The sequence below is a fragment of the Leucopleurus acutus genome (genome assembly GCF_964270905.1).
Source record: "Leucopleurus acutus genome assembly, chromosome: 2".
Taxonomy (NCBI): Eukaryota; Metazoa; Chordata; class Mammalia; order Artiodactyla; family Delphinidae; genus Leucopleurus; species Leucopleurus acutus.
The window spans coordinates 65,244,339-65,266,879 of NC_139143.1; the positions used below are offsets into that span (position 1 = coordinate 65,244,339).

The following is a 22,541-nucleotide window of genomic DNA, read 5'->3' on the forward strand; positions in this document are numbered from 1 at the left end:
AAATTTTCCCCCGTCTGTCCCTAATCTTCCTTTGAGGTTATTTTCCTCCTTCCTTTCATGCACGCTATGTTTCAGCCAAACCAGACCATTTGCCTTTCCACAAACATATTCATACTAACATTTTATGTCTTTTCCTTCATGTATGATGTTCATTTCACCTTTCCCACAATTTCAGCCTGTCCAAATCCCACCTGTGCTTCAAAGACCAGACCAAAAATAACCACTTCCTACAGCTCGCCTCCTCCAGTCCTGCCGCTGACTAGGTCTTCCTTCTCTGAATCCCAGCGTCCTACTTTGCACTACAGTAGTCTGAGCACATATTTTAGTCCTGTTACTACACTGGTAGGGAGAGTCGTTATTGTCTTTATCTTTGTTTTCCCCACAAGGAGGGATCCCTTGCTCATCATTGGCACTCAGTGTTAGCAGAATGAAGAAGGACCATAAGGTGGGTCCCCAGTGGGCAAAGATGCTTTCTATTATTCAAATATCTAACAGAATCAGTTGGGAACAAAACTCGTCAAATTAAGTGTATTTAAGGGCATAAATAATCACACCATTAATATGTCTTATACTCAGGACATTGTGCACTTCTTATCGTCTTATAGGCAAATGAACTCCAGAATAATAGTAACAACCAATCGCTTCTGTTGGTATGCATGTAAATCAGAAATCTACAATCCTGAATTACTGAGCTTTTGCAGTTACATTCAAGGAAAATGTAACTGGTAAGGAGTTTTAAAAGCCAAGTAAAACTACTGTATTTGATTAAGTAAAATACTTTATGACCCACCCCCCCCACAAAACGTAATTTGGTTCCACTGCATTTATCAGATCTGTATGTTCACATATTAGCTCTGCCCAGCTAAAGAGCAAGACCTAGTTTCTGTACCAAATGTATTCTGGATATGACGGACAGGGAATAGAATTAATAGGGAACTAGAAACCCTGTTGAAGGTTAAGAAAAAAACATTGGATGTGGTTATAGATGTTGTCTCCTTTTCACTTTGTGAATGCATATTTGCCCATACTATTTGAGACTTGTAGAGGAGATTTTCTAATTTTGTAAGGATAGATACTTCAAATGTCATAACTCCTTTGGAAAATCACCCATCACATGCACACTCAGGGTCAAGTTTTGCTCTCTCAGCCTCTGTTTCCAAAATAGTCTAAAGTTGGCCCTATTGCAAAAGCTGAGATACAACCGGCCAATGGACTGGGGATCCCTCCTTCATGTAAGATGATCATGAAGTAGGCAACCTGTTTTCTTACCTTGAATTCAGGATGCCTCAATTTAACATATGCTCCATTACATTGTATTTAGCCCTCTATACATGAACTCAAGAAATGTGTGTTTTAAATCCATTTTTTAATCAATTATTTTTATCAATTCATTTATTTTTTATCATTTATTTCTGTAATGAAAGTAAATGAAAATAATCCCACTTCATACAAGGGTGAATTCAGGTACAAGTTCTCCTCCCAGCCTCATGTCCCTCCGCTCTCCTGTCTACATTCCTAACTCCAGTCCAAATGCATGGCTTCCTGCTCCACAAATACGTGCTGCCTTTTGCCACCTCCATGCCTTTGCTCACATTACTCCCTCCACTTTAAGCCCCCTCTTTTCTCCTCCAGCCTCAACAACCTCCCTCCTCTCACACTTCATTGCATTGCCACCTACCCCATACACACACAAACGGACACACACACACACACACACACACACAAGCACATGTATCCACACAGACACCTGTGCTTGCTGAAATCATTCTTGTTCTCAAAACAGGCAAGGTGTGACTCTAAAGCAACCACCTTCATTAATCTTTCCCAATCTTGCTCCATAAATCCAGCCAAAATTAATCTATTTGGTCTCTGTGTAAGTAATGATCACTTATGAGCAAGTCTGGCCTCTGTCCCTGAAATACAGAGCCCTGAAGAACAAGGTCTTGTTCATCAGTAAATCTCCGATTGTTCAGAGCACAGTGCTGTGAGGGCAGAAAGGGTTTTTGTTTTTTTAATTGTAAACAGACAGTATGCCAATACTAGAAATTACCATTGAATCCAAACAAGGATTTCCTATTTCTTACTCCCACCTCTATATTCTACTCTGCTCAGATGATGAAAAGGCTACTTCACTAGCCATTCATTAACATTAACTGTTTTTAGTAGCTTGAACTGAAGACAAGGAAAATGTGAAGCACTTGCCTGATACCATGTATGTTTTTGATTGCATAGCTTATTTCTCTTCGCAGTTCTTTCTCATTGAACTCCATCTGCAGATGCAAAATGAGCCACAGTTATGACACTTAATTCCTTTGAATAATAATATCGTTGAATATTAAAAAATGAGAATAACTTGACTCCATTATTAATAAAGACTCATGTCTTTCCTAACCTAAACCCAGATGGTCAAAACATCTCTTTATATAAAGTTCAAGGCAACACACACAGAACATCAGGGATTTCTGGGAGTTTTAGTGTAGCGGATTTTAACTCAATTATAGATAAGGAGTGCTGTGCATAAAGGATGACTTCTGGACATAAATCTGGCTATTCATTTGAATATATAATTCTTCATTCTTTTGCTGAATATAGTAAATGTATTCATATATGAATGCATAAATAAGAGTGTCACCTGACGTACAATAGCAGTCCAGCTGTGCTGAGATTAACAATGGCTGTCTTTTCTCCCTGGCCATTTTAACCACCTGAGTTCAAAGCCTCCTTAAAAGAGGAAATTAATAATATTTTGCCAATTCAACACAGGATAGAATACTGTATAAAAATTTCCCATAAGTTCTAGGTATCTTAAATTTACTTGGAAGTAGGATCAAAGTGTCATAGAGCTTAGACCTGGAAGGGACATCAAGAGGACATTTGATTCAGCCCCTAACTTTTGAGATTTGGCCTCTCCAGCCTCATTATCTGTCCGTTTTCCCCCTCACACTTTATGCCATAAAGCAATGAACTGCTTTAGTTCCACAGCTCAGCCTTTACCATTCCTCCCTTTCTGTCTGGAACAACCTCTCCCTCGACTAATCCCACCTCTTCCTGCTTAACTAGCTGCTCATCCTTCTTAAGTCAGCTCAGAAGCCAGGCTCCTTTACACAGTCAGGCTGGGATTCATGTCCGTGGGCCTTGTTTCCATAGCACCCTGTGGTGAAGTTTGTCACTTTACCTAGTACATTTTAATGAAATTGTCTATTTACCCATCTGCCTCCCACATCAAGAAATAAGCACCCGCCTCTGTATGTGAGGCAAGTAACATGGTCCCTAAAACTACCTAGCTGCCTATTGGGCATTTCAAACTGAACATAACCAAAACAAAACTCTTGATTCATACTTCCACACTGAACTATTCCTCAGTTCCCCTCATCTGATGGGCACTAACACTTGCTCAATTGTGCCAGCCAAAACCTTGAGAGTCATCTTGAATCTTCTCTTTTTTGCATCTCCCATATCAATCCAACCCCCAATGACTCTACCTCCAAAATCACAAATCCATCCACTTCTCTCAAGCCTCTCTTCTGAGGCATTTTTACTATAAAGCTAAAGAAGCTTAAGTTTCAGGACTTCTCCCTTGCATAAGCTCCTTCCAAGACGCGTGTCTGTGTTTATAATTTTGTATTCTTCTCCTTCCCCAAAATTGTATAGGCTTCAGGCCCCACAGAAAATGGATCCACCCCTGCTCTGGCCCTACTGTTTAACTCACCTTGTCTCCCTCAGTCCACTCTTGCCCCTTAACAATCCAATCCACACAGTGTTCTTTTAAAATCACCAGCCAAATCCTTAAAACTCTCCCTTAACTTTCCATTGTTAAATGTAAACACTTCACAGCAACACAGAAAGCCCTGTGTAAACTGGGCACTTCCTTCCTCTGAATTCATTTTCTTCCCCCCCAACCCATTCATCAGCTCTACCCCAGCCTCAGCTGTTCCTCACCTGCTGTACAGGTGCTTGTTCTAGGGCTTTGTCCTTGGCTTCCTGCCTTGAACAACCTTCTTCTTCCAGATACTTACAGGTGGCCTCTTCATGCCATTCAGGTCATGCTTTAAAGGCCCCGTAGTCAGAGAGACCTTGTCTGAATATTCCATCAAAACTGGCTTAGCCAATGGGGAACTACGGATAATTGTTTCCTGGTAGTGCCTGAGTTATCTACCAAGTTTTATCATTTGTATTTTTCACAAAATGTTAATTCCAATGTGCTTACACTTATATTCTACTTTTTTAATTACGTTCTTATGTAAACAGTTTCTGATTATTAGTCTTTAATTTTTTTCATCTTATATAATCCAATAAATTGATATTCCATAAAAAAATTTTAAATAAATGTTAGCTCTTATGCTTGACCAAAAAAAAAGTGGCTTATGCAACTCCCCTTTCTCTCATATTATGTTACATAATAATACTTGATACTTTTTTCCTTTTTTATTTGTTAATTTTCTGTCTTTTCCCACCAGACAGTATCTCTGTCTTGATCCCTGGCATGTAGACCACTGGTACACAATAGGTACTCAAGAAATATTTTTAAATTAACTAGACAACAAATAAACCAATTAGTCATTGTTGAATTATTGAAATATCATTAGATCCCATTAAATAAAATCAGAACCATCAGTAAGAAAATAACTTCTCTCCTAAATCTCATTACCTGAGTATGGAGCCTTTGTTTAAAGAAAACCACTTACCACTCATGTAACATTTGATGAAAAGTTATGTAGAACAGAATACAGAAATGAAATGAAACAAAAGGAAAAATAACATTTGGTACAAACCTTTACTATCTCAAAAGGAAAACGTTCATGGAAAATACGATTGATTTTAGCACCCCCTGAGAGCTCCAGGGTATCTACTTGATCCCCTGACCCTTCAATTCTCTTCTCAAAGTCCACAGCGAATTGCTGAACCATCCTATAATTGTGAAAGAGAAATAAATTCAAGTTAAAGTTACAAGGTTTCGCATTTTTCATTTTAATTTGCTATGGTTAGCAATTCTTTTCCTGGTGTTCTTAGCGGCACCTACTGGCAGAATTAACATTACACTCTATTCATTACTCAAAATGTAACTATATGAAATACACGTTACTAAGATTTATTTCAGACATTTAATTTAAAATATATATTTTAAAAGTAAGGAACCAAGATGGCGGAGTAGAAGGATGTGCTCTCACTCCCTCTTGCGAGAACACCAGAATCACAACTAGCTGCTGGACAATCATCGACAGGAAGACACTGGAACTCAGCTGAAAACATACCCCACCATCCAAAGACAAGGAAAAGTCACAAGGAGACGGTAGGAGGGGCACAATCACAGTAAAATCAAATACCATAACGGCTGGGTGGGTGACTCACACACTGGAGAACATTTATACCACAGAAGTCCACCCACTGGAGTGAAGGTTCTGAGCCCCACATCAGGCTTCCCAACCTGGGGGTCCAGCAACAGGAGGAGGAATTCCTAGAGAATCAGACTTTGAAGCCTAGTGGGAATTGACTGCAGGACTTTGACAGGACTGGGGGAAACAGAGACTCCACTCTTGGAGGGCAAACACAAAGTACTGTGCGCACCGGGGCCCAGGGGAAGGAGCACTGACCCCAGGGGAGACTGAACCAGACCTACCTGCTAATGTTGGAGGGGTCTCTTGCAGAGGTGGGGGGTGGCTATGGCTCACTGTGGGGACAAGAACACTGGCAGCAGAAGTTCTCAGAAGGACTCCTTGGTGTGAGCCCTCCCAGAGTCTGTCATTAACCCCACCAAAGAGCCCAGGTAGGCTCCAGTGTTGGGTTGCCTCAGGCCAAACAACTAACAGGGAGGAAACCAAGCCCCAACCATCAGCAGACAAGTGGATTAAAGTTTTACTGAGCTCTGCCCACCAGAGCAACAGCCAGCTCTACCCACCACCAGTCCCTCCCATCAAGTCTCTTAGATAGCCTCATCCACCAGAGGGCAGAGAGGAGAAGCAAGAAGAACTACAGTCCTGCAGCCTGTGGAACAAAAAACACATTCACAGAAAGATAGACAAGATGAAGAGGCAGAGGGCTATGTACCAGAGGAAGGAACAAGATAAAACCACAGAAAAACAACTAAATGAAGTGGAGATAGGCAACCTTCCATAAAAAGAATTCAGAATAATGATAGTGAAGATGATCCAGGACCTTGGAGAAAGAATGGAGGCAAAGATCGAGAAGATGCAAGAAATGTTTAACAAAGACCTAGAAGAATGAAAGAACAAACAAACAGAGATGAACAATACAATAACTGAAATGAAAAATACACTAGAAGGAATCAATAGAGACTAACTGAGGCAGAAGAACGGATAAGTGACCTGGAAGACAGAATGGTGGAACTCACTGCTGTGAAACAGAATAAAGAAAAAAGGAAGAAAAGAAATGAAGACAGACTAAGAGACCTCTGGGACAACATTAAACACAACAACATTTGCATTATAGGGGTCCCAGAAGGAGAACAGAGAGAGGAAGGACCCAAGAAAATATGTGAAGAGATTACAGTCAAAAACTTCCCTAACATGGGAAAGGAAATAGCCACACAAGTCCAGGAAGCGCAGCGAGTCCCATACAGGATAAACCAAAGGAGAAACACACTGAGACACATAGTAATCAAATTGACAAAAATTAAAGACAAAGAAAAATTATTGGAAGCAGCAAGGGAAAAACGACAAATAACATACAAGGGAACTCCCGTAAGGTTAACAGCTGATTTCTCAGCAGAAGCTCTACAAGCCAGAAGGGAGTGGCATGATATACTTAAAGTGATGAAAAGGAAGAACGTACAGCCAAGATTACTCTACCCGGCAAGGATCTCACTCAGATTCGATGGGGAAATCAAAAGCTTTACAGACAAGCAAAGGCTAAGAGAATTCAGCACCACCAAACTGGCTTTACAACAAATGCTAATGGAACTTCTCTAAGTAGGAAATATAAGAGAAGAAAAGGATCTACAAAAACAAACCAAAACAATTAAGAAAATGGTCATAGGAAAATACATATGGATAATTACCTTAAACGTGAATGGATTAAATGCTCCACCGAAAACACACAGGCTTGCTGAATGGATACAAAAACAAGATCCATATATATATGCTGTCTACAAGAGACTCACTTCAGACCTAGGGACACATACAGACTGTAAGTGAAGGGATGGAAAAAGCTATTCTATGCAAATGGAAATCAAAAGAAAGCTGGAGTAGCTATACTCATATCAGATAACATAGACTTTAAAATAAAGAATGTTACAAGAGACAAGGAAGGACACTACATAATGATCAAGGGATCAATCCAAGAAGAAGATATAACAATTATAAATATATATGCCCCCAACATAGGAGCACCTCAATACATAAGGCAACTGCTAACAGCTATAAAAGAGGAAATCGACACTAACACAATAATAGTGGGGGACTTTAACACCTCACTTACACCAATGGACAGATCATCCAGACATAAAATTAATAAGGAAACACAAGATTTAAATGACAAAATAGACCAGATAGATTCATTTGTATATATAGGACATTCCACCCAAAAACAGCAGATTACACTTTCTTCTCAAGTGCGCACGGGACATTCTCCAGGATAGATCATGTCTTAGGTCACAAATCAATCCTCAGTAAATTTAAGAAAACTGAAATCATATCAAGCATCTTTTCTGACCACAACACTATGAGATTAGAAATGAATTACAGGGAAAAACACGTAAAAAACACAAGCACATGGAGGCTAAAGAATACATTACTAAATAACCAAGAGATCACTGAAGAAATCAAAGAGGAAATCAAAAACTACCTAGAGACAAATGACAATGAACACACGACGATCCAAAACCTATGGGATGCAGCAAAAGCAGTTCTAAGAGGGAAGTTTATAGCTATACAAGCCTACCTCAAGAAACAAGAAAAATCTCAAGTAAACAATCTAAACTTACACCTAAAGGAACTACAGAAAGAAGAACAAACAAAACCTAAAGTTAGCAGAAGGAATCAAATCATAAACATCAGAGCAGAAATACATGAAATAGAAATAAAGAAAACAATAGCAAAAATCAATAAAACTAAAGGCTGGTTCTTTGAGAAGATAAACAAAATTGAGAAACCATTAACCAGACTCATCAAGAAAAAGAGGGAGAGTATTCAGATCAATAAAATTAGAAATGAAAAAGGAGAAGTTACAACAGACACCACAGAAATACAAAGCATCCTAAGAGAATACTACAAGCAACTCTATGCCAATAAAATGGACAACCTGGAAGAAATGGACAAATTCTTAGAAAGGTATAACCTTCCAAGACTGAACCAAGAAGAAACAGAAAATATGAACAGACCAATCACAAGTAATGAAATTGAAACTGTGATTAAAAATCTTCCAACAAAGAGAAGTCCAGGACCAGATGGCTTCACAGGTAAATTTTATCAAACATTTTGAGAAGAGCTAACACCCATCCTTCCCAAACTCTTCCAAAATACAGAAGAGGAAGGAACACTCCCAAACTCATTCTCTGAGGCCACCATCACCCTGACACCAAAACCAGACAAAGATACTACAAAAAAAGAAAATTACAGACCAATATCACTAATGAATATAGATGCAAAAATCCTCAACAAGGGCTTCCCTGGTGGTGCAGTGGTTGAGAGTCAGCCTGGCAATGCAGGGGACACAGGTTCGTGCCCCAGTCCGGGAAGATCCAACATGCCGCAGAGTGGCTAGGCCCGTGATCCATGGCCACTGAGCCTGCGCGTCCAGAGCCTGTGCTCCGCAATGGGAGAGGCTTCAACAGTGAGAGGCCCCCGTACCACAGAAAAAAAAAATCCTCAACAAAATACTAGCAAACAGAATACAACAACACATGGAAAGGATCATACACCATGATCAAGTGGGATTTATCCCAGGAATACAATGATTCTTCAATATACGCAAATCAATCAATGTGATACACCATATTAACAAACAGAAGAATAAAAACCATATGATCATCTCAATAGATGCAGAAAAAGCTTTTGACGAAATTCAACACCCATTTATGATAAAAACTCTCCAGAAAGTGGGCATAGAGGGAACCTACCTCAATATAATAAAGGCCACATATGACAAACCCACAGGAAACATCATTCTCAGTGGTGAAAAATGAAAGCATTTCTTCTAAGATCAGGAACAAGACAAGGATGTCCACTCTCACCACCATTCAACATAGTTTTGGAAGTCCTAGCCACGGCAACCAGAGAAGAAAAAGAAATAAAAGGAATACAAATTGGAAAAGAAAAAGTAAAACTCTCACTGTTTGCAGATGACATGATACTATACATAGAGAATCCTAAAAATGCCACCAGAAAACTACTAGAGCTAATCAATGAATTTGGTAAAGTTGCAGGATACAAAATTAATGCACAGAAGTCTCTTGCATTCCTATACACTAATGATGAAAAATCTGAAAGAGAAATTATGGAAACACTCCCATTTACCGTTGCAACAAAATGAATAAAATACTTAGGAATAAACCTACTTAGGGAGACAAAAGACCTGTATGCAGAAAACTATAAGACACTGCTGAAAGAAATTAAACATGATACCAACAGATGGAGAGATATACCATGTTCTTGGATTGGAAGAATCAATATTATGAAAATGACTATACTACCCAAAGCAATCTACAGAGTCAATGCAATCCCTATCAAATTACCAATGGCATTTTTTTACAGAACTAGAACAAATCATCTCAAAATTTGTATGGAGACACAAAAGACCCCAAATAGCACAAGCAGTCTTGAGGGGAAAAAACGGAGCTGGAGGAATCAGGCTCCCTGACTTCAAACTATACTACAAAGCTACAGTAATCAAGACAATATGGTACTGGCACAAAAACAGAAATATAGATCAATGGAACAGGATAGAAAGCCCAGAGATATACCCACGCACCTATGGTCAACTAATCTATGACAAAGGGGGCAAAGATATACAATGGAGAAAAGACAGTCTCTTCAATAAGTGGTGCTGGGAAAACTGGACAGCTACATATAAAAGAATGAAATTAGAACACTCCTTAACACCATACACAAAAATAAACTCAAAATGGATTCGAGACCTAAATGTAAGTCCAGACACTATAAAAATGTTTGAGGAAAACATAGGAAGAACACTCTTTGATGTAAATCATAGCAAGATCTTTTTTGATCCACCTCTTAGGGTAATGGAAATAAAAACAAAAATAAACAAATGGGACCTAATGAAACTTCAAAGCTCTTGCACAGCAAAGGAAACCATAAACAAGACAAAAAGACAACCCTCAGAATGGGAGAAAGTATTCGCAAACGAATCAACAGACAAAGGATTAATCTCCAAAATATATAAACAGCTCATGCAGCTCAATATTAAAAAAAAAAAATCCAAATCCAAAAATGGGCAGAAGACCTAAATAGACATTTCTCCAAAGAAGACATACAGATGGCCAAGAGGCACATGAAAAGCTTCTCAGCATCACTAATTATTAGAAAAATGCAAATCAAAACTACAATGAGGTATCACCTCACACCAGTTAGAATGGGCATCATCAGAAAATCTACAAACAACAAATGCTGGAGAGGGTGTGGAGAAAAGGGAACCCTCTTGCACTGTTGGTGGGAATGTAAATGGATACAGCCACTATGGAGAACAGTACGGAGGTTCCTTAAAAATCTAAAAATAGGATTACCATATGACCCAGCAATCCCACTACTGGGCATATACCCAGAGAAAACCATAATTCAAAAAGACACATGCACCCCAATGTTCATTACAGCACTATTTACAATAGCTGGGTCGTGGAAGCAACCTAAATGCCCATCGACAGATGAATAGATAAGGAAGTTGTGGTACATATATACAGTGGAGTATTACTCAGACATAAAAAGGAACAAAACTGAGTCATTTGTTGAGACGTGGATGGATCTAGAGACTGTCATACAGAGTGAAGTAAGTCAGAAAGAGAAAAACAAATATTATATATTAATGCATGTATGTGGAACCTAGAAAAATGGTACAGATGAACCGGTTTGCAGGGTAGAAGTTGAGACACAGATGTAGAGAACAAATGTATGGACACCAAGGGGGGAAAACCGCAGTGGGGTGGGGATGGTGGTGTGCTGAATTGGGCGATTGGGATTGACATGTACACACTGATGTGTATAAAATTGATGACTAATAAGAACCTGCAGTATAAACAAACAAAACAAACAAACAGAACAACTAATACTAAACTTTCTTGGGATTATTTGTATGGAAATATGTTAATATAAATGTTTCAGACATTACATGAAATTTCTAAAACAACAACAAACAACAACAACAAAAAACACTCTAGGATCCACCCACCTCTGTTACTTTTTTCATTAAGGTCTCTTGATTCCAGGTTTGAACTACACTCTTTTTTAAAAAAATTATTCTATTGAAGTATAGTTGAGTTACAATGTTGTGTTAATTTCTGCTGTACAGCAAAGTGATTCAGTTATACATATATACACATTCGTTTTCATATTCTTTTCTATTATGGTTTATCACAAGATATTTAATATAGTTTCCTGTGCCAACTACACTCTTTAGAGTTCATCAAACAGTACCACAATTGTCTAGTGCCTGTCTCTGGTCCCCTCCTCTTAATTTCCCTGTCTGAGAATAGATCCGGAAGAAACCTTCCTCTTTCTTCCCCATCTTTCTGCTTTCCCCATCCTAAGTCCCCACATGCTCAGGTGCAAGTACTTGGCCCATGACATTGCCCTTTCCCTTTCTCTCCACCAAAAACTCCTGGGGTTCCTTGGCTCTGATTCTACACTGCAGTGACTCACTCTCCTTTTCTTTTTAAAGTTCAGTTTCCTTATCATGGCTTTGAGTTCCCTTCTCCCTTTTAGGTCCTGAAGTGCCTCCCCAGCTTCATCTCCCACCCCTCCAGTCTACACTACATCTGCTCCACCCTTCCATCCACCTGACTGTTCCCAGACATTCTCCACTCATGCATTTTTCCTTGTTTTTGCTCTGGCTGTCCTCTGCCTTCAGTGTCCTTTTTACCATCCTTTACCCATGGAAATTCTACTTCTTGAAGCTTTGCTGACTTCTAATAGCCCTTCCTCTGTAAAGCTTTCCCTGCTTCCCCAGTTAGAACAAATCAGAACTGACTGCAGTTCCCCACTCTGCTTTTATTTTCCAGTGCCACCTGCTCAGGATATCTTTCTTCATGAAAAAGTTATCATATTATGTAGGTAAGGACTGGATTCTCAGCAAGCTATCACATTGGAAAACAATTGCTAAATTATTTGATCTAAGGTGTTAATTAGCTGATAAAGTTTAACTTACAAATATAGGAGGCAGGTAATTACAGTAGACAGACTATATCATTGAGAGTCATGAGACCTGGATTGAATCTCAGCTCTGATTCCTCCCTTTATCCCTCCCTACCTCCCTTTCTTCCTTCCCAAAATGAGGTTGGCAAAGTAAACACCAGCCAGGTCATGCAGGGCCTTGCAGCCCATGCTGACTGTAAACAGAAATCATTAAAAGATCCTAAGGAGAGGATTGAGAAGATCAGGTTTCTGCTTTGGAGGGATTTTTGGTTTGTTTGTTTGTTTTTGTAAAATATACATAACATTTACCATTTTTATTATTTGTAGGTGTATATTTCAGTGGCATTAAGTACATTCACATTGTTGTGAAACTATCACCACCATCCATCTCCAGAACTTTTTCACCTTCCTAAAGTGAGATTCGGTATCTATTAAAAAATAACTCCGGGCTTCCCTGGTGGTGCAGTGGTTGAGAGTCCGCCTGCCGATGCAGGGGACACAGGTTCGTGCCCCGGTCCGGGAAGATCCCACATGCCGCGGAGCAGCTGGGCCCGTGAGCCATGGCTGCTGAGCCTGTGCGTCTGGAGCCTGTGCTCCCCAACGGGAGAGGGCACAGCAGTGAGAGGCCCACGTACAGCAAAAAAAAATAAAATAAAATAACTCCCCATTCTCCTCTCCCCCTACCCCTGGCAACCACCATTCTACTTTCTGTCTCTATGAATTTGACTCTTCTAGGTACCTCATATGAATGGAATCATACAGTATTTGTCCTTTTGTGTCTGGCTTATTTCACTCAGCATAATATCTTTAAGGTTCATCACATTGTAGCATGTGTCAGAATTTCCTTCATTTTTAGGGCTGAAGCATACTCCATTGAATGTATATGCAAAAAAACCCCTCATGTTTTGTTTATCCATTCATACATCAGTGAACATTTGTGTTGTTTCCATCTTTGGCTATTATGAATAATGCTCCTATGAATGTACAAAACCTGTTCAAGCCTTTGCTTTCAATTCTTTTGAATACATACCCCCAAGTAGAAAATAATAATAATAATTTTTAAATAATAATAAAATATATATTTCAAATATCTGTGTATTAAATGCATTCGCCCATTTAGCTGCAACCATAAAATGGTATTTTAAAATACTTAAATTAAGAATTAAAGTTAAGCAATAAAACTTTATATATAATAGTCAAATGAGCCACAACTCCTGTGACATTACAATCACCTAGTGTTCCAACTGCTCCAGCTGAGCCCCCTCATACTTCATGAGCTACTCTCTTCCCTGGGCCCAGCATCACAGACCTCATTCTGCCAGAACAATATAAATTTCTGACTCCCCATCCATGCCCCTCTACAACTAGGTCTAGCCTTGTTTTCCAATGACTCCTCAGAATTTAATAAAATTAAAACTCCTTACCCCATCACCTAAGATTCTCCGTGGTCTGGCCCTGAATGCCCCATCTCTTACTTCTCATCCCCACTCACCTTCCAAGCCAACCATGAAGAAGCTATTTGCAGTTCCCCACATGTACCAAATCTCTGTGCTTTTACACTTGTTTCCCTTTCTGATCTGCCTTGTGCTTCTTTGTCCAGCTAATTTTTATCTGTCCGTCAAGACTCAGTTCAAGCATTAGTTTTTACAGGAAACTTTTCATAATCCACAGCCCTATTCCCCCCCACCACTCATTGCCACCCAGATGAAGGGCCCCTCCTTGGCTTTCTCAGAATATTTTCAGCATAGCACTTAGCAGAGTACATCACCATCGTGCATCTATCAGTCTCTCTCCAAAGGGCAAGGACCATGCATTTTATTTATTTCCCCCTGCCTGGCATACGAGTGGTACTCCATAAGTTCAATGAAGGAATGAATTACCTCAAGGCAGTTGGTAAAAAAACAAAGAAATATATTATAGAGAAAAAATGACTACTTGTATTTGTGATTAGTAGGTTTAGAAACTCTAATTTTGACATACTGGAACACTTTCAAATTCAGAATCTGTTAGATTGGGAAAAAAATTCAAACCACCTAAAACCTGAACCTTTTATTCTCTTTCATCAAAATCATGGATGAATTATATTTAGGCCAGAAAACTTAAAATGTAATTAGATGTAGCTATGTTCATGCATATGCTAATATTAATCTAACTTTAAACACCTGGAAAGGTATGAAACATTGGGAAACTTTAGAAAATTCACCTCCATTCCCCATATCCTACAACCCAGCCACCTGGCCCATTAGAACAAGCTGTACCGAAGTTCACACTATTCTCTTGACCTCCTTCTTCCACCTGACAAACTCCTCCCATACTTTGGGGTCTCATTCAAGTATCTTTTTCTCTGTGAATTCACACCCTTCCTCGCATGTAAGTGCTCTTTACCTGGGTTCCCTTAACATTTTATTCTTACCAGAAATGTAGCATTTATCAAATTTTAACACAGTTGTTTATATGTCTGTTTCCACTGCTCTACTGTGGCCACTTTTTGAGGGTTAAAATCTTATTCATTATTGAATTCCCCATAGTTAGCACAGAGCCAGCCATCAAATAGGATACACAGAGATGAGAGCAAGGCAAGAAGGAAGTAATGAAGAAAGGGGGTGAGGGAGGAAGGCAGGAAGGAAGGAAAGAAGGAAAAAAGGAAAGAAGGAGCTGAATCAGCTCCCTAACAAGGGAAGAAACCAGCTGTGGAAAAGTGTAATCTGAGTCCAACAGAATTACAGAGGCAAGACCCAGTCTTTGCAAAGAGAATAGTTTCAGTTGGGTGTTAGGATGATGACCTAGTACCTAAACAGAAATAGCTTTCCTTTCTCTGTAACTTAGAGAGTTTTTTATAGGAGCTTAATCAAAGCCAAGAATAAAAAGAAAGATAAACTAGGAAAGAGATGAATCCAAGAATAAAATTCTTTCCTCCGTATGATCTTATTATTTTTTTAATGGAGGAATATAAGATAATGCATTTAATATGTTACTTAATTTGAATATTTAGAAACTTCCCCACAAATAAAAGGAATTATGTTGTGCATTTTAAATGCCAGATTAAGGGTATTTTGATTACAGGATTGCAGAGGGAGAAAGGGGACATAAGAAGTGGCAAGCATCATCTTTAGAGATGGACTTCAGATGTCCTGGAATGTAAGCTGGTCAGTGGGGGTCTTTTGGTGGAGAGAGAGGAAATTTGCGGCACAGGGATAAAAGAATAGATGAGGCTGAAAGGGGATGAAAGAAGGAATGAGGATAAAAGACATAAGGGGCTGGCAATTCTCCAACAACTCTGCTATCCTAACCCAAGAACCCTCAGGGATAAATCTAATAACCCAAGGATAAGACGGGAAGATCATGAAGGAGTAAAAAGATACTTGGCAGTTTTCACATTTGTGTTTCTAAAGGGCTACATTAAAATCATTACCAAAAAAGGAAAATAATTTAAATGTGTCCTTACTGTGTGTACTTATTTTTTTATGAAATCCTTGGTTCTCATTGCATTGAAAAATACACAGAGATAGATGATATGAAATGACTGAAATAAAAATATAATAACTACAAGTGACAATAATAGGAACAGTTGCTTTTCTATAGGAACTTAGCCTACTTCTAAAGACTAAGGGCAAAAAAACCCTGCTGAGTTATCACTGTTGGTTTTGCTCATTGACTGAATCCAATTATAAAAGCACAATATAAAATTGGGCATAGGATTGGGCATTGGTTAAATTTATAATAATAGAATTAATATCAACAATTATTCTTTTAGAAAACAAAGATTCAAGGCTCACTGTATGACATATACAAAGCCTCACTCATATACTTTACTTTTATGAAAAAACCTAGAAAACAGCATGACAAATAGACTAAGGAAAAAGAAAACTGAAGAGTTAGTTTAAAATGGTGAACAAGAGAAGGGAAAGGTAACTCACTGCAGCAATGCTTTTGTCTTCCTGGTGGGGTCTTCTGGCCTGAAGTTTTTATAGGCTTCTACTTCGTGTTCTATGGACAGCAACTGTCCCTGCAGTTTGTTCCTGAAGTTAGGTAGGGTGTCTCGAATGTGGTTGGTAAGTTGCTAAATAAAACAAAACAAAATCATACAACAGATTGAAGATCAACTCATAAGACAAAAATCGCCCTTCACTGTTTTCCAGATCATTCAAAACCTTAAAAAGCCATACATACATGTGAGACTGACTGTGTAGACAGATAACTCCAACTCTCTCATCCACTGCCCTACGGCGAAGCTCAAAACTCCTTCAGCTAAAGTCACTTGCTCGGACAATCTTTTTATGTCTGGGATACCCTGTTAAAAGGCAGCTAATGTTACTAATGAAGCTGCCTAATAACACCTTAACATGGATTGATTTGTCAAATCAGCTACCTTGTCGAAAGGAACCTTAAGTTAGAATGTGGTACAAATGAAGGAAATGGAGAGTTACAGGTGCTGCCTGAGTTCTCAGGACCAAATGGCTTACCACTGGTGGAGCTCAGAGGTACCTGTCAGCTGTTAAGTTCCTCTCCATTCCATAGCTCAGGCAGGTGTTTCCTCTCACCTTGCACACAAGCTTTCTTGTTGATATCTCTACCTAACCACCTTCTTGGCATTTCCACTGAAGTCATCTGCTGGCAACTCAAGCTCAGTCTGATAAAAAATTCTCCAAGAGATTTTCTAAGAGGGACACAATTCATTCAGAACAAAGGTGGGATATAAACCCAGACTGGTTAGCTCTCTGCCTGATGTTCTTTCTATTACAGTGTAATTAAGGAAAGTCTGAATTAAAAGGAAAAAAAAAAGAGCACCTTCTTGAACTGCTTAAGGAATAAACTCAGAATCAAGAGAAAGAATATCAACTTCATAGAAATGTAGGAAAAAGAATAATAAATTCAAAGTAAGGGGAATAAATAGACCCAGACTGACTGAAGAACCATTTCAAATCATTTTTATGTTCATCTGAGGTTACCTGGATATATCTATTCAATAAATCTATAGTTATTTAATTGTCAATAGTTCATACTATATTATACCCTTGTCCACAGTTATGACTTATCATGTTATTCCCCTGGCATGTGCTGCCATTATGGCTCTGAAGCAGAAAACAAAAGAATAGAGAAGACTGCATTCCCAGTAGCAATTCCACAAGACACAAACCCCCAAATCTAAGAGTAACCACGAGAAACTAGTAGCCACCTGACTGCCATGTGAGTGGTAAATAATCAAAATACTTGGTTTCTACCATTTGTTTCTCATATATCTCAATAGCAAAGCAATACTGTGGACCACTCCTAGCTTTCTAAAACACTTCTTTCCTTAGCTTTCGTGACCCCAGCTCCTGTCATTTTTCTCCTAACCTTTCTGAACACCTTCTCCATCTCCTTTGCCAAGTTGTTCTCCTCTGCCAGACCTGTAAATATTGATATTCCTCAAATGTGGGTCCTACACCTCTTCTTTGGTCACTGTCTGTTCTCTACTAAGGCAATCATTTCATAATTGGTTTCAATAAATATTCAAACACCTGTGGCTATGGACATGTTATCTAAAGACCAGACTTCTTATCTTTGGTCAGGGTATATGTATTAGACCACCTGCCTGACTTATCCTCTTGGAAGCATCAACCTCAGCATGTCTGAAATAAAGTACCTAATATTCCCTTCAATGTTCTCCATTTTGATGACTTCATAACAACCTGGGAACTTGGGAGTTATCCTTGACTTTACCTCTCCATCACCCACCAGAGCTAATCTACCACCAAGTTCTCAATTTTCCAAAACATTTCTCAAATCTGCTTTCTTTTCCCATCTCCACTGGCCCTAACCGAGACCAAGCTACCATCATTTCTCACTTTGACTCCTAAGTGGTCCTCTCATCTCTACTCTTGGACTTCCTATCTGCAACCACCATAATCCTTTTTAACCCACAGATATGACTGTGTTATTCCCCTTTTCAGATTCCTTAAACAACTGACTTCCCACTGCTCTTAGGATAAGAGCCAAAATCCTTAACTTGGCCTACAAACACTGTAGGACCCAGCCACTGCCTGCATCTCCAAATTCATCTCTTAAAACTCATTCCCTCATTCTCTGCCCTCCAGCAACAATAATATTCCTTTCAGTTCCTCAAAAATGTCCAGTTCTCTTGCAGTTTTTGCCATAGTAACTGGCTCACGGTCAGAGGTGTTGGTGCACATTAAATCAGCAATAAAATTATCTTAATTTCAAACACAGTATGAAGGTCCTTGAAGCAATACAGAAACGGATTATCTAGGAAATGAAAGATCTTCAGTATAACATTTATTCAATTTTCAGTCAACCAGAATCAGTTATGCCATAATTTAGGGGTCACCTGTAGTAACCAAATGATCAATCATATCCATCCAGCATTCACAACTTAATTTATTTCTAACTCTACCTTTCTAATCATCTTAGTGATATTTCTCTAAGATATTTTTTCTTAGACCAATATAGGCATGAAACCAGTAATCAAAAAAGAATTTTACCAGAGTTAAATATATTGATAGACTATCATGGTTCATGCATGACAAACCAGCATTCCTTCTCTAAACCATGTTCATAATTTTTAAATGACACAACTATCACTGCTTCATGGCTTCCAAATACTCATCTACCCTTAATTTAAAAGTACAAATTTCACATTAAAATTGAAGTACTATGTCGCTTAAAATAGAAGTACACCACTGTTTTTTATTTCCTAAAACTTCTTCAATTGTTTTGCCTAAATGGTTCAGATATAATGTAACAAGCAGCCTATTACTGTGTTAGCCTCTACTGATACCTTCTAGGAGGGAACATCAGAACTTTCGATAATTACTTGACTGATTTAAGTTCATAGATAAAAGTTACAAAGTGCTTTTATTTTCTTAAACTTAATTGGAGTATAATTGCTTTACAATGGTGTGTTAGTTTCTGCTTTATAACAAAGTGAATCAGTTATACATATACATATGTCCCCATATCTCTTCCCCCTTATGTCTCCATCCCTCCCACCCTCCCTATCCCACCCCTCTAAATGGTCACAAAGCACCGAGCTGACCTCCCTGTGCTATGCGGCTTCTTCCCACTAGCTATCTATTTTACGTTTGGTAGTGTATATATGTCCATTCCACTCTCTCACTTTGTCCCAGCTTACCGTTCCCCCTCCCCGTATCCTCAAGTCCATTCTCTAGTACGTCTGTGTCTTTATTCCCGTCTTCCCCTAGGTACTTCATGAACATGAATTTTTTTTTTTTTTTTAGATTCCATACATATGTGTTAGCATACGGTATTTGTTTTTCTCTTTCTGACTTACTTCAGTCTGTAGGACAGACTCTAGGTCCATCCACCTCACTACAAATAACTCACTTTCGTTTTATTTTACGGCTGAGTAATATTCCATTGTATATATGTGCCACATCTTCTTTATCCATTCATCTGTCAGTGGACACTTAGGTTGCTTCCATGTTCTGGCCATTGTAAATAGAGCTGCAATGAACATTGTGGAACATGACTCTTTTTGAATTATGGTTTCCTCAGGGTATATGCCCAGTAGTGGGATTGCTGGGTCATATCGTAGTTCTATTTTTAGTTTTTTAAGGAAACTCCATACTGTTCTCCATAGTGGCTGTACCAATTTACATTCCCACCAGCAGTGCAAGAGTGTTCCCTTTTCTCCACACCCTCTCCTGCATTTATTATTTGTAGATTTTTTGATGGCGGCCATTCTGATTTGTGTGAGATGATATCTCATTGTAGCTTTGATTTGCATTTCTCTAATGATTAATGATGTTGAGCATTCTTTCATTGTTTGTTGCCAATCTGTATATCTTCTTTGGAGAAATGTCTATTTAGGTCTTCAGCCCATTTTTGGATTGGGTTGTTTGTTTTTTTGATATTGACCTGCATGAGCTGCTTGTATATTTTGGAAATTAATCCTTTGTCAGTTGCTTCATTTGCAAATATTTTCTCCCATTCTGAGGGTTCTGTTTTCGTTTTGTTTATGGTTTCCTTTGCTGTGGAAAAGCTTTTAAATTTCATTAGGTCCCATTTGTTTATTTTTGTTTTTACTTCCATTAGTCTAGGAGGTGGGTCTAAAATGATCTTGCTGTGATTTATGTCATAGAGTGTTCTGCCTATGTTTTCCTCTAAGAGTTTGATAGTGTCTGCCCTTACATTTAGGTATTTAATCCATTTTGAGTTTATTTTTGTGTATGGTGTTAGGGAGTGTTCTAATTTCATTCTTTTATATGTAGCTGTCCAGTTTTCCCAGCACCACTTATTGAAGAGACTGTCTTTTCTCCATTGTATATCTTTGCCCCCTTTGTCATAGATTAGTTGACCATAGGTGCGTGGGTATATCTCTGGGCTTTCTATCCTGTTCCATTGATCTATATTTCTGTTTTTGTGCCAGTACCATATTGTCTTGATTACTGTAGCTGTGTAGTATAGTCTGAAGTCAGGGAGCCTGATTCCTCCAGATCCGTTGATCTTTCTCAAGAATATACTTGATACGATTTCAATTTTCTTAAACTTACCAAGGCTTGATTTGTGACCCAAGAATATGATCTCTCCTGGAGAATGTTCCATGAACACTTGAGAAGAATGTGTATTCTGTTGTTTTTGGATGGAATGTCCTATAAATATCAATTAAGTCTATCTTGTTTAATGTATACTTTAAAGCTTGTGTTTTCTTATTTATTTTCATTTTGGATGATCTGTCCATTGGTGAAAGTGGGGTGTTAAAGTCCCCTAGTATTATTTTGTGTTACTGTCGATTTCCCCTTTTATGGCTGTTAGCATTTGCCTTATGTATTGAGGTGCTCCTATGTTAGGTGCATAAATATTTACAATTGTTATATCTTCTTTTTGGACTGATCCCTTGATCATTATGTAGTGTCCTTCTTTGTCTCATGTAATAGCCTTTATTTTAAAGTCTATTTTGTCTGATATCAGAATTGCTACTCCAGCTTTATTTGATTTCCATTTGCATGGAGTATCTTTTTCCATCCCCTACTTTCAATCTGTATGTGTCCCTAGGTCTGAGGTGGGTCTCTTGTAGACAGCATATATATGGGTCTTGTTTTTGTATCCATTTAGCCAGTCTATGCCTTTTGGTTGGAGCATTTAATCCATTTACATTTAAGGTAATTTTCGATATGTATGTTGCTATTACCATATTCTTAATTGTTTTGGGTTTGTTATTGTAGGTTTTTTCCTTCTCTTGTGTTTCTTGCCTAGAGAAGTTCCTTTAGCATTTGTTGTAAAGCTGTTTTGGCGGTACTGAATTCTCTTAGCTTTGCTTGTCTGTATAGGTTTTAATTTCTCTGTCAAATCTGAATGATATCCTTGCTGGGTAATCTTCATTGTAGGTTTTTCTCCTTCATCACTTTAAATATGTCCTGCCACTCCCTTCTGGCTTGCAGAGTTTCTGCTGAAAGATCAGCTATTAACCTTATGGGGATTCCCTTGTGTGTTATTTGTTGTTTTTCCCTTGCTGCTTTTAATATTTTTTCTTTGTATTTAATTTCTGATAGTTTGATTAATATGTGTCTCAGCATGTTTCTCCTTGGATTTACCCTGTATGGGACTCTCTGTGCTTCCTGGACTCAATTAACTATTTCCTTTCCCATATTAGGGAAGTTTTCAACTATAATCTCTTCAAATATTTTCTCAGTCCCTTTCTTTTTCTCTTCTTTTTCTGGGACCCCTGTAATTCAAATGTTGGTGCGTTTAATGTTGTCCCAGAGGTCTCTGAGACTGTCCTCATTTCTTTTCATTTTTTTTCTTTATTCTTCTCTGCAGTAGTTGTTTCCACTATTTTATCTTATCCGTTCTTCTGCTCAGTTATTCTGCTATTGTTCCCTTCTAGAGAATTTTAATTTCATTTATTGTGTTGTTCATCACTGTTTGTTTGCTCTTTTCTTCTAGGTCCTTGTTAAACATTTCTTGTATTTTCTCCATTCTATTTCCAAGATTTTGGATCATCTTTACTGTCATTATTCTGAATTCTTTTTCAGGTAGACTGCCTATTTCCTCTTCATTTGTTAGGTCTGGTGGGTTTTTATCTTGCTCCTTCATCTGCTGTGTGTTTCTCTGTCTTCTCATTTTGCTTAACTTACTGTGTTTGGGTTCTCCTTTTTGCAGGCTGCAGGTTCATAGTTCCCATGTTTTTGGTGTCTGTCCCCAGTGCCTAAGGGTGGTTCAGTGTGTTGTGTAGGCTTCCTGGTGGAGGGGACTAGTGCCTGT

At 38.5% G+C, this 22,541-nt stretch overlaps 1 protein-coding gene across 6 annotated transcripts in view; it reads right to left on the minus strand.

The window, feature by feature from the left end:
- The window catches only part of DNM3 (dynamin 3), a gene marked incomplete at both ends in the record, with an annotated part of 577,972 nt that overhangs the window by 351,343 nt on the left and 204,088 nt on the right, over positions 1-22,541 (minus strand). For all 6 annotated transcript variants that reach the window (XM_082834657.1, XM_082834656.1, XM_082834654.1 and 3 more), the window contains 3 exons: positions 2,203-2,270; positions 4,773-4,908; positions 16,235-16,377. In XM_082834657.1, the coding sequence (XP_082690783.1) occupies positions 2,203-2,270; positions 4,773-4,908; positions 16,235-16,377 (347 nt within the window). The remainder of the gene's footprint in view (positions 1-2,202; positions 2,271-4,772; positions 4,909-16,234; positions 16,378-22,541) is intronic.